This window comes from Bombus vancouverensis, chromosome 3 (assembly GCF_051014615.1).
Source record: "Bombus vancouverensis nearcticus chromosome 3, iyBomVanc1_principal, whole genome shotgun sequence".
NCBI classification, from domain to species: domain Eukaryota; kingdom Metazoa; phylum Arthropoda; class Insecta; order Hymenoptera; family Apidae; genus Bombus; species Bombus vancouverensis.
Window position 1 is genome coordinate 6913604 of NC_134913.1, and position 14543 is coordinate 6928146.

At 31.4% G+C, this 14543-nt stretch overlaps 2 protein-coding genes across 4 annotated transcripts; one reads left to right on the forward strand and one right to left on the reverse strand.

Annotated features, from left to right (window-relative positions):
- The first annotated feature begins 6798 nt into the window (after positions 1-6798).
- fln (flightin) lies at positions 6799-9933 on the forward strand. 3 transcript variants are annotated; one of them, XM_033349225.2, is made up of 3 exons: positions 6799-6958; positions 8525-8748; positions 9652-9933. In XM_033349225.2, exons 2-3 carry the CDS (start codon positions 8537-8539, stop codon positions 9893-9895), a joined length of 456 nt encoding a protein of 151 aa, XP_033205116.1. In that variant the 5' UTR covers positions 6799-6958; positions 8525-8536; the 3' UTR covers positions 9896-9933. The 3 variants fall into 3 exon arrangements, with proteins under 3 accessions (XP_033205116.1, XP_033205117.1, XP_033205118.1); XM_033349226.2 differs by having other exon boundaries at positions 6827-6958; positions 8511-8748; XM_033349227.2 differs by having other exon boundaries at positions 6828-7024.
- Positions 9934-10918: 985 nt separating this feature from the next.
- LOC117165935 (uncharacterized) lies at positions 10919-11857 on the reverse strand (the record flags this gene model as incomplete). Its single annotated transcript, XM_033349463.2, has 2 exons — positions 10919-11362; positions 11651-11857. Coding segments are annotated over 2 exons (576 nt in total), but the record flags the coding sequence as incomplete, so codon positions are not given.
- Between the last annotated feature and the right edge of the window lie 2686 nt (positions 11858-14543).

Consider the following 14543-nt stretch of genomic DNA (forward strand, 5'->3'; position numbering starts at 1 on the left):
TATACGTATGTATGTACTTACTTACTTTGTGTACGACTTTCGTTTCTATAGTAACCGGTCATGAAAGTTTGTAATATCTTACCTATATATGTAGATAATCTTTTACGTATTTTATTTTTTAAGAAAGTACAACAAAGAATCTAATACAAAGTTTCAAATACGATAGTAAATATTGAAGTACACATATACACACACGTACGCGCGCGTGTAAAAAATGTATATGAACATATATATGTCGGAGTGCCATCGGGAGTAAGGTTGGGGGCGGCCGAGGTATCTCCTCGGGAATTAGCCATGGATGCAAATGACGATGGCTCCAGATTTGTTGACGAATCCACGGCACACGGGATGGCAAGTATCAGTGTAATAATCGGGTCGGGTAACTTCTCGATGACTCGGTCCGCACTTCGTATAGCGACTCACTAACAAAAGCTCTGTCCATCTTAATGAGACTGTCCTTATATATTCCTGTCCCCACTTCTGGGGTCAATCCTTGTTTTTAAGGAGAGTCATATAATCATTCCGTACCTCTGTCAGATACGCGTCCCTCCCGTGCCCGTGGCTACGTCCAGTGACCTGTTAGGTCACCCTAAACCCGAACCCGTCGTCATAAAGCCCGGTTGGAACATTAAAAGTTATTTTCTTATTTTTATTACCTAAACATACAAATCTTGATTATGGTATTGGGGGTTTCCCAACATTCCCGACGGCAATCCCGCTATCCTTCCATCTCCGACATATATGCCGGAGAAGAGTCAGGAACAGGGTTGTGGGCGTTTGATAGACCTCCCTTGGAGTTGGCCATCATTGTGTTATAACGAAGATACGGCCTGATACTACGAGTATGAACACTACCGATTCGACAATCAACAGCGGCGATTAGGCACTCGCGACACTAGTGATAATGGTCTTAGGTTCGATAACGAATCCACAGTCAACGGGATGATAGATATACTTGCTCACACAATCTAACTCAAACGTGTAATACTCACAGATCGTAAGGCGCTACTCTCTCCGTCGTTAAGATCGTAAGAAAGAATGACTTTTCGTCTCAATGATGCCACAGAGGAAAACTATAATGGGGTGTGTCTAAGGACACGAGTTCATCGGATTCGTTGAGTATAGCCCTCGTTCAGAAAGTAAGGGAAATTGACGTGGCTGTCAATTGGTCAATTTGGGACAAAGACTGCCTGTCCGTTTGAATAACCTTAATTACCAAAAACCTAGATTTTATAGCGGGTCCTCAGGCTAGCTGAACTTGTGCTGTGTAAGTGCATCAACATCAGGTATTCATTGTCCGAAGGAACCGTTGGCATGTTTTACTGTCAGGTACCTCTATGGGTATTTCCTTTAATGAGAGTTATAACATCACTCCACACCTTTGTTAGACGGAGCGCCCGTCTCGTTAACCGCGGCTACGTTCGGCGACTGATGGTCGCCTTGAGCTCAAGCTTATTATCACAAATCGCAAACAAGTACCATTGGGCAGAATGACGGCAAATTGTTTAATCACAACTGTAAACTTTAATTACGATTTTACGGATTTTCCCGAAGTTCCAAGGGAAGGCTCCGGTGCCCTTTCATCTCCGACATATATATCTTAGTTTTCGAGTTATGAATGATTAATGAAAATATTCGAAGTGCCTGGTACCTCAATATATCCGCTGATTGTGAGCGCTAATTCAAGCTATGCCTGTATGCCATGCTGAATTGCCGTCTTGATACAGAGCTTTTGTATCTGTTTCAAAAGGCAATGTTTAACACATAGCGCCATCCGAGCTTCCTACTCTAACAAAGTTTCTTGCCTAAAAATCAGTAAATTTGTAAGCTCAATACTTCAAAAACTAATTAAAATTGTATAGATGAAAGGCTGATGAACTTGTCTTCAGAAGTACTATCAGATGATTCATAGAGAAATATATAGTGCTGCTTAAAAAGCGAACTTCTTTATATCTCGGAAAATAATAATATAAGAAAAATTCATTAGGAAATAAAAGGCTGTCCAGTGTTCAGAGTTACCGTGGATATATTAATATGACTAATATTATAATGACGGACAAATTTTCAATTGATTGTTAATATTTGATAATAATCAAAAATTTAGCGATGTTATTTATTGTAAGGAAAACATATAAAATGCATATGAAACAACTTTCCATGAAAGCACGTTGCCGGTTTTACAATGTATAGCTAATCGGGAGCGGTATTCAAATGTCAATGACGATTATATTCGTTAATTTGCAAAAAATCGAAATTTTAGTTTATTTGTATTCATACCTATATTTATTTTACGATATGTCTACGAAATATGTACGAAATGCGAATAAACCAGTCGAATTAGAATCGGAAAAAATTGTAAAAGTAATTTTTTTACACAAAATGGTTCGGAAGATCATTTGAAATGAAATGTATGTGTTGCAAATTTATGAAAAGTTGGGCGTCGTAGTTAGAAAAAAAGGCATATAGGTACGAAAAACAGGTTTTTCGCGTATAAAAAGATAAATAGTGATTTTACAGAAAAAAATTTAGATTGAGAAATGCAGGCATAATGTAGGAAAGATCGGCAAAATGAGACCTATAAGATCAAAATCGATCGATACGTTGACTTGCAACAAAATAAAAGCTGTCAAAATAGACCTCATTTTCACTCGTTTGTTATTCACAGAGATTTGAACGCACGACTTTAAAATTTTAATAAAACATGATCTTGGTAATGATAAAAAGCGTGCCAAATTTCAGTTTGAAATTTTTGTTAGATTTTGTACAAAATTGTTCGCTTCATCCCAAAAGGGTCTCCGTAGAAGTTAAGTTTCTATAGCTTTGATAAGTTTTTTTTTTTAATTTTTTTTTATTTATTTATTTGGATTTTACAATTTGTCCAGTAGGACATTTGGTAAAATGTTGTAGCTGTATACTAATATAACATGTGGGTGGCTACCCCCAGCGGGGTACCATCATCGTGTTTGTTAGGTTATGTCCTTTGTAAGATCTGTTGGGTGTTTCCTTTTTAATCTTCTTTTTATGCTTGATGTGTCGACCGTTTCCGCCTTTGATAAGTTGCATAGTAAGCTGTGAGCATGCTTTCTATTCTTTAATACTTGCACTATCGTATACATTTTGAAATGAAGTAATATTTCTAAATTAAATCATCTAAAAATGGTTCTGGCAAATAAATATGTTTCTTTCCTCTAAAAGAATGAAACAATTCTTTTAATTTTTGTCATAGCGAATTGGCAATAAAATCAATTATAAACTATTATTATTACACGAATTTACAGAAAAGTTTTCTTTCATGAGATAATTTTTTTCTTTCAAAAAAGTAATTCTTAACAATAAGAGCTAAAAATTTCACAAAGTGTAAAACAGTGGAATTAATTGCCCTTCAATTTCCGAATGAATTATTTCAGAAAACCTGCTTTAACTTTAATAAGTCACGAAGTTTCAGTATACGGACGAGATAGCGAGCTGTTGCGCAGTGGGAACAGTGGCGACATGCGTCGGTCTATCTGCGAACACGCCTAAAATTGAATTTGCGCTTTCAAACTGCTGGTACCTACATTATCTCAGCAATAAATTGACGTAAAACGATGATTTTTAAAAATCTGGGGCAGCTCAATGAGATATTGACAGATAATACAATCAATTCTTTCAAAAATTATATTCAAGCTCAAAATTTTTAGTTTTTTGGTTTCTTATTTTTTATATTTCTTGTTCACTATTTATATATGACATAAATGACATAAATGACATTTTACGTGACAATAACAAATGTCATATAATTTAAATTTCTTAAATATGCAATTTTCGTTATAATGCTATAATTAGAGAATCTTTAAGAAAATGTTACCGGTTTTTTGTTTTGTTGCAAGTTAACGTATCGATCGATTTTAACTTTATGGATATTATTTTGCAGATCTTTCCAATGGCTATATTCCGCAATAGAATCCTTTTTCTGAAAAATTATTACATTTCTTTTCATATGCGAAAAGCTCGTTTATATCTTTTTGAAACAATGACGCTCAACTTTTTATGAGTTTCAAACTCATATGTTTCATTTCCAATGACCTACCGAACCATTTTCTGTAATAAAATTGTTGTTTACAATTTTTCTCGATTTTGGGTATTTTGGAGGCTAATTAGACTGGTTTAGAACTGGTTGCCCGAATATGCATTCAGTATGCGGTTTATACGTGTCAGTGCTGTTTCACTATTTATCCAAAATAGAGCTTGGCTCTACTCTATTCACTATTTACTCTGGAGAAACACTGCGGATGAAACAAGGATGAGAACAGTGCTTTTCAATGAATCATCCGTGGTGTTCTTTCAAAATGAAATTGTGTAAATTCGGCTTTAATCTTCGACAAAATAGTTTTCGAGCGAGTACAGAACTCAACGTTAAGCAGCGTCTGTTGAGGTACAAGGCGGACACTTTGAATATTTTCATTAAATGTCTGTAACTCGAAAACTAAGCTATGTAGGACATACATATGTCCATAAGATGTCTTTTACTTATTTTCGTGATATTCCGATAGATATTCTGTCTCCATCTCTGAAATATTGACATGTATTTATGAATCACCCTGTATATAGAATAAATATATTAACCATGTACGTTAAAATGTTTTGTTAAGTACTAAAGATATCAAAAGAATGTTCTTACAAAGCTTGTTTGATGTGACGGGGGATATAACGCGGTACAAATAGCTTTTTTCGCAATAGAATAGTAGGAAGATATTGAGGTCAAGTTCTTTTTTTTAAACAGGATCTTATATATTTTTCTTATCGATAATATGGTACTATTTTTTGCAACGAATTGATGTACTAAGGAAGTCATTTCGTTCTACTCCGCAAGGTCATTCTGTTAAACCCTGCTACAAGTCACTCACTCATCCAACCTTGTAACTTCTTCATGGTATTGAAGAAGTATCGACCATCATGGTATCGACCATCGTCGATAAACAGTTTTCATATGATATTCTGCATACTGGAAACTTTAAGAAAGTTTGGGAAAACAAATTCAACTTTTTGCAACTATATTAGAGTAATGTCCCATAAATACACCGTTAAGATTCTTGTTGAAATGCCTTTGTATGTATAGTATATAATATATGTATATATATACGTTCGATCATATACATATCTATATAGATAAAATTTTAAGTGATCTATTAAATTTACTATCGCCAATAATTCTCTTCCTATAATAAAATAGAACGCTGATAAGTCTACTTCATCTTATTATGAAGAAAAAATTCTACCAATTTCAATGCTTAGAAAAGAATAGTATTATTGTATGCTTTCAGTGTTCTTTGCTTTTTATATTTTATATATGACAATTTCAGACAAATATACTATAATAAACGCCAGTTTTGTGAATAATATATGTCTTTAACGTAGCTTATGATTAGTATTGTGAATAGTAACTAAACCAGGGTACGATGTCAATGCTTCTATTTCGACATAACGCTACACTCTTTGATACGTGTTTAAGCCTTCTATAGCGGCAAATTTATAAATAAACTGAACTTACAATGACGGTCATACGTTGCAAAGCATATACTCTTACATACAATTATATTGGAAACGAAATAATAGAACTGAAGAATAACGAAGAATTACTTTGCAAGGATGTACAAAACAATTAGAAAAGAAAGGATTGCTTATATTTATATGTATTTTGCAGTATATGTTTGCGGTATGTGTATATTACACACACACACGCGCGCGCACGCGCACGTTTCTTTGAATACACATAAATCTGGCATAAATATGCTATTGTTTTTATAGATTTACGTTATTTTGATATAAATTTGTTACGTACGTAATCTACTCAATTCGGTAAAAAGTTGTTTTGCACAGTGGTTACAAAAAGTACCTGCACATAATGAATAAAAGGCTTTTTTATGAGTTTTCTACATTTTATTTTCATAATATCAAATTTTAATCTTTCTACGAATGTACTTCTAAATGATATGAAATTTAACAAATGCACCTGGTTTTAATGAAGTAAGATACAAATTCAGTAATAAGTAAAATAATGTGCAAATACTTTTTGTGGTCAATGTGTATGAGAGATTATTTGAATGCATACGATGTTTCCAAGTTAATGTTACTTGTGATAAATATAAAATATTTTTTAATATAAATAGATAAATGTCTGAAGAAAAGTATTTCTAAATCAGGAAACGTAAAATATAAAGAGTATCTCTTAGAAAAGACAATCATGAAATGCAGCAGCTTATTATAGTAGTCCATTTTTAATGGTTAAATATTTGTTAGCTTGTGCTTATAGGAAATATCTGGCAGTACATATACCTACGTATAATGTGTATAAATATAAAAGCATTTAAATATACATTTTTGATGTTAAATAATAGGAAAAGAAATAAATATTGCTATTGGCAAAAAATAAATTATTTGAAATAAAAGAATTAATGATAGTTTAGAAAAAAACTAATTTAATAAAAAACCATATATATAATATATATATATATATAATTTGACATTACCACTTAAAGCTTTTTATGTCTTTATATTTTTCTCATAAATTAAGCATCTTTAATTGCAATGTTTTGATATACTACAACTTTCATTGCATGTAATGGCATAAATTGTTACTTTAAGCTTTAATCAAATGAATTCGTACCAAGACAGAGATCGTTCGATACAGAGTCGTAAAATTGGCCAATGATTATTAAATTGATCGTTGTCTTGCGTGATAACGATTACAGTAGTTTAGCTGCCAAAAATCCACCTCTCTTCCCTCTATCCTCCCTCTAAGTCGTTTCTTTGCCACTGTTCTTTCGGAGAGGGGCACTCTTCTTTTACTTAAAGGGAAGACCGGTGGGAAGGCAAGGAAAATCTTATAAGCTAAAATAAAAGCGAAACAAGGCAAAGTCCGCGGGAGTATTTTTTTCAGTCTCAAGAAGTGTTTAGTGGAGTGACTATCGTATCACAGGTATTATCTTCTCAAATATTGTAACACGTTATATTGTATAATTGACAAGCTGAAATTATAAGTGAGGTAATGATAATCTATTGTGAAATCGTCCGAAAGTGAAGAAGTCGCATTTTGTTTTATGTGCAATAAATCAAGTAGAAAAATAAAAAGAAGAGGAACGTAATATTTTGTTGAAAGTGATATTGCCGTGGCATTATCGTATGAATCCTTTAATAAGTTTGAATTTGAATGTTGACAACTAAAGTAAACTGGATAGTAACTTTTGCTAAGCTTAGTGAAATTTTATTAGTTTAATAAAACTATAAAAACAATTTTATAAAAAGTTAATCGATTACCTTTAATATTTATTCATTGATATCTTATTTGCTTTTTCGGACCTTGGGGGTTTTGGTTTTTATACCCTTATATCTACTTCTCTCTACTCGGTAGTATAAATATATCATACATATAAACTTAAGACCTAGTATCTATCGTATCTATTTATAAATTTATTGGGTTGTAACATAAATAGGTTCGGTCAAATAAAGAAAAATATTGAGTTTAACTGAATTTACTTATGTTACAACCTAATAATTTTCAGATTTAAGATCTGAAGCACAGCTGAATCTGTTTATCTCTTATTACCAAATACTAAATACACCTATTTTTGGTGTATCTCCTGCTTTCCTATCAAAGCACTTTGCTTTATGTGATTTTTTCTCTATCTTTTGTTTGTTCTTTTTTCTTGTTCTCTTTGCCGTGTTTTCTCTCCTCGCACTCCTGCCCCACATTTCCTTTATTTTCCTTTTTATTCCTTTCGTCCAGTTCTTTCCTACTTTTTCCTCCAATATTGTCTCTGTTTCTTCTCTTCCTGCTTCCATTTTCTTACGTCTGTTTCTTAAATGTTTTCACAGTAATTACACTTTTAATATTTATACTATTTTTATTTCTAAAGTTTGTATGTTACTTGCGAATAATTGGGAATATATTATGAGCTATTAAAAATTGAATTTGCTTTTTCATACATGTATGATTATATCGTAATACATATGGGAATTATATCAAAATCATGACATAATTGACATAATTGATTTAATTAGATTGTCGATAAATAAAGCATTCTGTTATAATAAATAGGAATCGATGTCACAATCAAACAGTTTGTTGTACTTTAACGTGACCTGCTTTCATTCGTTAAATATATCTCATTAGCTAAATATATCAATCGAGAGTACTAGTTGTAACATCTAATTAGAAAGAAGGCTACCAAACATTGATAAGTGTTTAAAATATGCGAACGAGTCTTTGAATTGAATGAGACCCGCTAGATCTTTCTATAAACTATCAGTTATATATGTAGAACAATAATATGTTCAACCAATATAAATAAAAAATATAATTGATATTTCTCTTTCTTTCGAACAAACCTAAACATTTCGGTTGTTGACTCATACATACATATATAAGTATAACGATACATACATCTATAAAATCAAAATAATATACATAATTTCACTGTATAAAAAAAGAGTTTAGAAGAAGAAGAGGAAAAATTGTTGTTATATCTCAGTTTACTTTTGACAGACGTGAACAAATATGTGGGCAGATGAGGAACCAGCGCCATGGGATATCGAAGAAACCCCGGCGGAACAAGCTCCTGAAGCATCTGCAGAATCAGCCGCCCCAGCTGCCGAAGCAGCGACTGGAGAGAAACCAAAAATCAAATTAGAAAAAATTGAACCACCGCACTACAATCACCATTGGGTTCGCCCTCTCTTTCTTAATTACGCGTATCTTTATGAGTATAGGTATGGGTTTTTAATGTAACTCAATTAATTAATATTTCACATTTTATTAATAAAGTCCTACAGTACAAATAGTCATTTAAAAATTGAAATATCAATATTTTTAAAGTTATGAATTTTTTAAATTACTTTAAATTCAGAATGAATTTTCATAAAGAATTTAAAGAAAAAATTGACTAATTTTAATTACAATTACAAAACTATTTACTTTTCTCTTTTTACAATTGAAGAGTTTGCAACAATAAGAGGTTATCTCAATGTTTAAATTGTCTTTATTGGATAAGAAAGGGAGGTATGGGTTCATACTTAAAAGAGTAGAAGAGTTTATTACTATGAATATTGGTCGATTATGACTTTATAGCAGGTTTGGAAAAGTAATTTGGTTGAGTTGGTTCTTGTTGGTTTACTATATATTATGATCTTATATATTATAAATTATTGATAAGTGGAGTTGTCTTTTTATTTCAGCAGCTTCTTCAATTATAATGTCAAATTGAGGTTGAAATCAAATTTAGGTACTGTGAATATACCCAACGAATTAAATTCAGCTATTGAAAGTAGTTTCACTATTTTATTAGGAGAACAGATACTATTGAGATTTCAATATTTATTTAATAAAAATAAACTAGTGAATAATATTTAGTATTATACAATTTATTTATATTAATTCGCTACCAGCTATCAGAATTTAAACATAGAGATGCACAAAAAGTGCATAAAATAGTTTTAGAGAAGATTTATAATACATCTAAAATAATTCTTATAATTTAGAAGTTGCTATAATTTTAATAATTGAAAAAGATAATTCATAAGATCTATAAATTCTTTTAATGTAAACGATGACAATAATTATAATTAGGTACTATAAGTATATTTCTATGAATTTTTGATTCTTTTTTTCTTCAGAAAAAATTATTACAACGATGTCATTGATTATCTGAACCAACGGGAGAAAGGCATATTTCGAGAACCTCCCAGAGCACAAGAGTGGGCTGAACGAGCAATGAGGACTTACGACGAAAAGAATACCGACAAGAGTTTCAAACGATCTGCAGATATGAAATATATAATTAATATGAGACATGAACCTAGATATTACAGTTACCATACTCGAGCATATTATAGTTTGAAATATCAGAAAATTTTGTAAATTATTTTTTGATAATAAAGCTATATAACTTAATGATATATTGGCAGAATTGACATATGCAGCATAGATGTAAAGTACATTACAGTCGTTTTTATCTATATGAAATTTATAATACTAAATTTCTAATAATATTAATTATTTACCCAAACGTATCTATATATTTTTCACGAATACTAATACCAATTTTAAGCATTGAATATTTTCTAAATGGATTTTCTTACTACAAAAATAAACTAGAGGAATATTTCTTATTTCTTCAGCTAATAAATAAACCATAATAAACCAGAAGTCATTATCTATATTTGATTCTACAGAAAATCCAAATCTCTATCTCTTAATTTTGTATAAAGATTGTATTGTGCTTAGTACACAGACTGTGTCATTAAGAAACACTGTAAAAAAGGTACATTTTATCCTATTTAAAATGTATAACCTCCTTCATTATTCTGTTATATGACCACTTAATTTTTTTTAGTAACTCATACTTATATGTACACATATCTTACTTACATCATATGTATATACGTATTTACGTATAACATACACATATGTATAAGCTATGTATTATATCTAACATCAAATTCTGCATACATCTATTACAATGTATGTATGTCATCGCAATATCGTTATAAAGTAAATTTAACTACATATACATATTTTGAATCAATGAGATACATCTAATATAGATTGAAACCTTTGCAAATGAATTTTGATATTGTAGGAACTTTTCATTACATAAATAAATTTCAGAATAATGCCAAATTTCGACCAAAAATTCCTGCTGTTTCCTAAGAAATTCGTTCTTAAAAATTTTTCGAAAATTTATCATATTCAGACCACTGTTTGTCAAAGGACTTTCGCATTCTCATTCATTATGATCTCCTAATGAAAAAATGTTATTTCATAGTTATGTTTTTCAACCATTTTCTTCTCGGTTACATGTGGTATACTTCATGATGTTTATTAAAACTACAAATGTTTATGAAAACAAAATTTTCTTGTGGTTTATATATATATGTTTTATTTAAATATTAATATTAAATAATATGGATACATTTTATTTAACACAATAGTAATTTACAATATTCACTGAATTTTTTAAAATGTAACACTTTTCTTTTTATTCGAGAATTTCCTTTTTAACGGTAACAATGCAATGGTATTTAATGGATTGACAATTTCATTTGTTTCCATTATTGAGTTGATTTTGTCTCTTCTTGATTTTGTAGGTTGTGGCATACACGATTCTATATCAATATTAGGGACTTTTATAAATTTTATGGTTTTCGGCTGTGGTTTTTCTGACAAAATTTCCATATTAGGGAATTTTTTTAATCTGGTGTCATCGCAGCTATCTGTGTTATCGAATTTTGTTGCATGTTGTTGAAAAGCAATATCCGCTTGTTCGAGAGTATTTTTAGCTTTTTCAATTTCTGCATTCAAGTCAATAACGTCGAAAATACGATCCTGCAAAAATAAATGACAGCATAAATTTATGAAATTCTTGTAATATCGTTATTTAATGAAACTTATACAAATTTATAGACAGATTTTCATATATTACTCATTTATTCATTCAAAATAAAAGATTCCACGGTATTATATACATATATAATGTATATGAGATGATTTTAAGGTGATTCTATATCTGAGTGGATGGAGATTTGTTTAAAAAATATATCGCCAAATTGACCTTGATTTTGAAATTTAATTGAAATTCAACTGATCTTTTTTATATTATGTAAATAATATAACCTGCATGTCTCTTCGTTTACGCCTCAATTCCGCCAGATCTTCGGTAAACGCAGCAGCCGCACGCTCCTTGTAACGCCGTTGGTTGATGACAAAACTGTCTTCAAAATCGTCTTCGATTCCTCGCCCAGATATATAACACAAGTCATCGAATAGGTCATTGCGGCATCCAGATATATTGTGAGGATCTAAAGTATTTGAATGATAATATTAGACAACTTGACATCAAATAACATTTTATAATTAATTTATAGTTAATAAATGGTATATGTATAATAGTATGATAAAAACTATAGTTTTTGAAGAAAATATTTTAAACAACTTCAATTGAAAGATATTCTAACTGAATATTACTGAAGGAGATTATTTTATACATGGAAAGAAATTCTGAATGTAGAATGAAATTCTTTCATTTTAGATCTAGTTTTCGAGAAAATCGAAGTTGAAAAGACAGATACGCGTTTACTAGACTAATTCTTGGAATACCCCTAAACAATAATTTTGCAAAATGCCCCTAATTTTTTTCAATTTCTTCATAAAATTAAGTAACAACTAACAACAACTAACAACAACTAACAACAACTAACAACAACTAACAACTAACAACTCGGAAACCTACAATAACTTGTCCACTCATTGTACACAATTTAGCACAAATTTAGTTTAGTGACTCGTAGTAAAGCTCCTTCCACAGTACTCTGTGCAAGATTGGTTAGAATTGTCCTTGCAACTGACTAACGGCTGTCTTTTATACTACGGTTTCGGTATGTCTACCACACACATAGATGTGGATGACCCATGCTCAGGTACACCATTTTTAATTACCCCATGTCGTAAAGGACCACGGATAAATGGTCAGCACTTATATTGATTTGTACCTAAAGTACATTGTGATTTCTCTGACACTACAATATATTATTTATGATATGTACAACATTGCAATTGAACCACCTGGATTTGCTTCTTTCTTATGATCGTAAATCTCAACCCTGCTTCGTGTCTAGTTACTGGGTAAATTAATATTGATTGATTTGAGTATCGAAAGTAAGTAAATGAATATTATGTTCTATACGATATGATATTTATATACGATAGATTACTTTGCATGAGTATATGATTATTCGAATAACTAGTATCGACCAACTTTTATCGTCATTGACAAAATACAGTGACTCACGAAAGTATTCGAATGTCCTCCAAAACAGAGTGATATTTTTCAAACTGAATCAAAGACTTGAATTTTTTTGAGGGGTTAGAAAAATTATGTAGTTGATTATATGACATGTACTGTTACGTCCCGTGACTCTCTACACAAAGTAGACTCCATATCTCGGGCAAAATGGCTACCTGATGTGTAAACACGCTTATTGCCGACTCTCGATAACCTTAAGGACTCATCATAAATCTTAGCACTTTCATAATTAAGGTTCTTAAGACCATACAAGTATCTTTTAAATTAAAGTATTTCTGATATTTACTGTCCAGTCCGAGAAAACACAGGAAAGCGGGTTTTCCTATGTACAATACTACCCACGGACGACCTTTGATTGGGGGCGGTCAGCACTCATCCTGACACACCCGTCCTGATTTACCAGCCTTTTCCTTATCCAATTAACAGCAATGACCGTTGCCCTAACTTTCCTAACCAAAATTGCCATCAACATCGACGACAGCATCGTCGCCGAACTTCCCTGGGTTTACGTCCTTGGACCAGTCAACATCTTGACTGATTTTCCGTTCTTTGATTAGTCATCATCTTAACACTTAGTCAAACCGAACGGGGAGATCTCCCTTTTTCATTTTAGGAACGGGTTTTCTTTTTTTTTTTTATTGTTATTATCAATTATTCTTTACCTTAAGGAACAATAAGTAGGAATTGTTCCCAATTAATTGCGTCACTTTTTCTGTTTTTATAAAGTACAGCATATAATAAAATACACCAATTTAGTGGTGTTAAAATTAACACCACTTTTACAGGAATTACCCGTGACACCACGATGAAATGCTAAATAACTATTCTATGTTGTTATGTCCAGGAACCTACTATAAATCATAATCCATCCCTCGGTCATACTTATTCGGACCCGCAATAGACCTGAAGAACCATCATTGAGATTTAGCATTTTCTACTTTACTATCAAGGCCCTTAATTGCTATCAAACATATTTCAAGTCGAAACTTTCCTTAGGGTTATTGTTCCTTAAGGTAAAACACGCAAAAGCAGGTTTTTCTCATGTTCGACAGCCACTGATGGGAGGTGCACATAATAGATCTATATTTCATGTATAAATAAAATTATTTTTATATGTTTTATACTGCATTAATTTCGTTACATCATTGTAGTAACGATGGAAATAATAACAAATTTATTACTCTTGATATTTGTTTAAATCATGTGTTTCTACATGTGTTTTAACCTGTTAACTCAGTGTTATCATCGTTTCAACCACCTCTATTCTCTTAACCGAAATAGGGGATCGACTGATTCGTGGCGTCGATTATCGTATCGTAATTGCTACCGCGTCTCTCCGCGAACGGTCGAACATGTACAGAAAATTTTGAAAAAATCGTTTGATTGAAAGCGCGAAGGAAAAAATAAAAGTCACCTTCTACAACTTTATTATATGGGGCTGTAATGAAAATTTAAACAACACATTTTGAAGAGTTATGTACATACTATTAGTCAGCTATATACATTCTGAAAAGTTCATTGAAATCGGTTAACGTTGCTATGAGCCAGAAACGGTTAAAAATGATGAAAATTGCAGTTTTCTACTATCCATCGGCTTTTAATTGTAATATATCCACATTTTAGTCTATATTTTGATGCTGTATAAATTGATAAGATCAATTAAGCGGAAAATAGTAATTTGTGATTTAATGAATATACATGTAT

Bases quoted from the DNA above. Each gene is read 5' to 3' on its own strand.
- fln (XM_033349225.2), top strand. From the start codon at position 8,537: ATGTGGGCAGATGAGGAACCAGCGCCATGGGATATCGAAGAAACCCCG. The intron at 8,749-9,651 runs GTATGGGTTTTT...TTTTTTCTTCAG, and splicing joins GCGTATCTTTATGAGTATAG to AAAAAATTATTACAACGATG.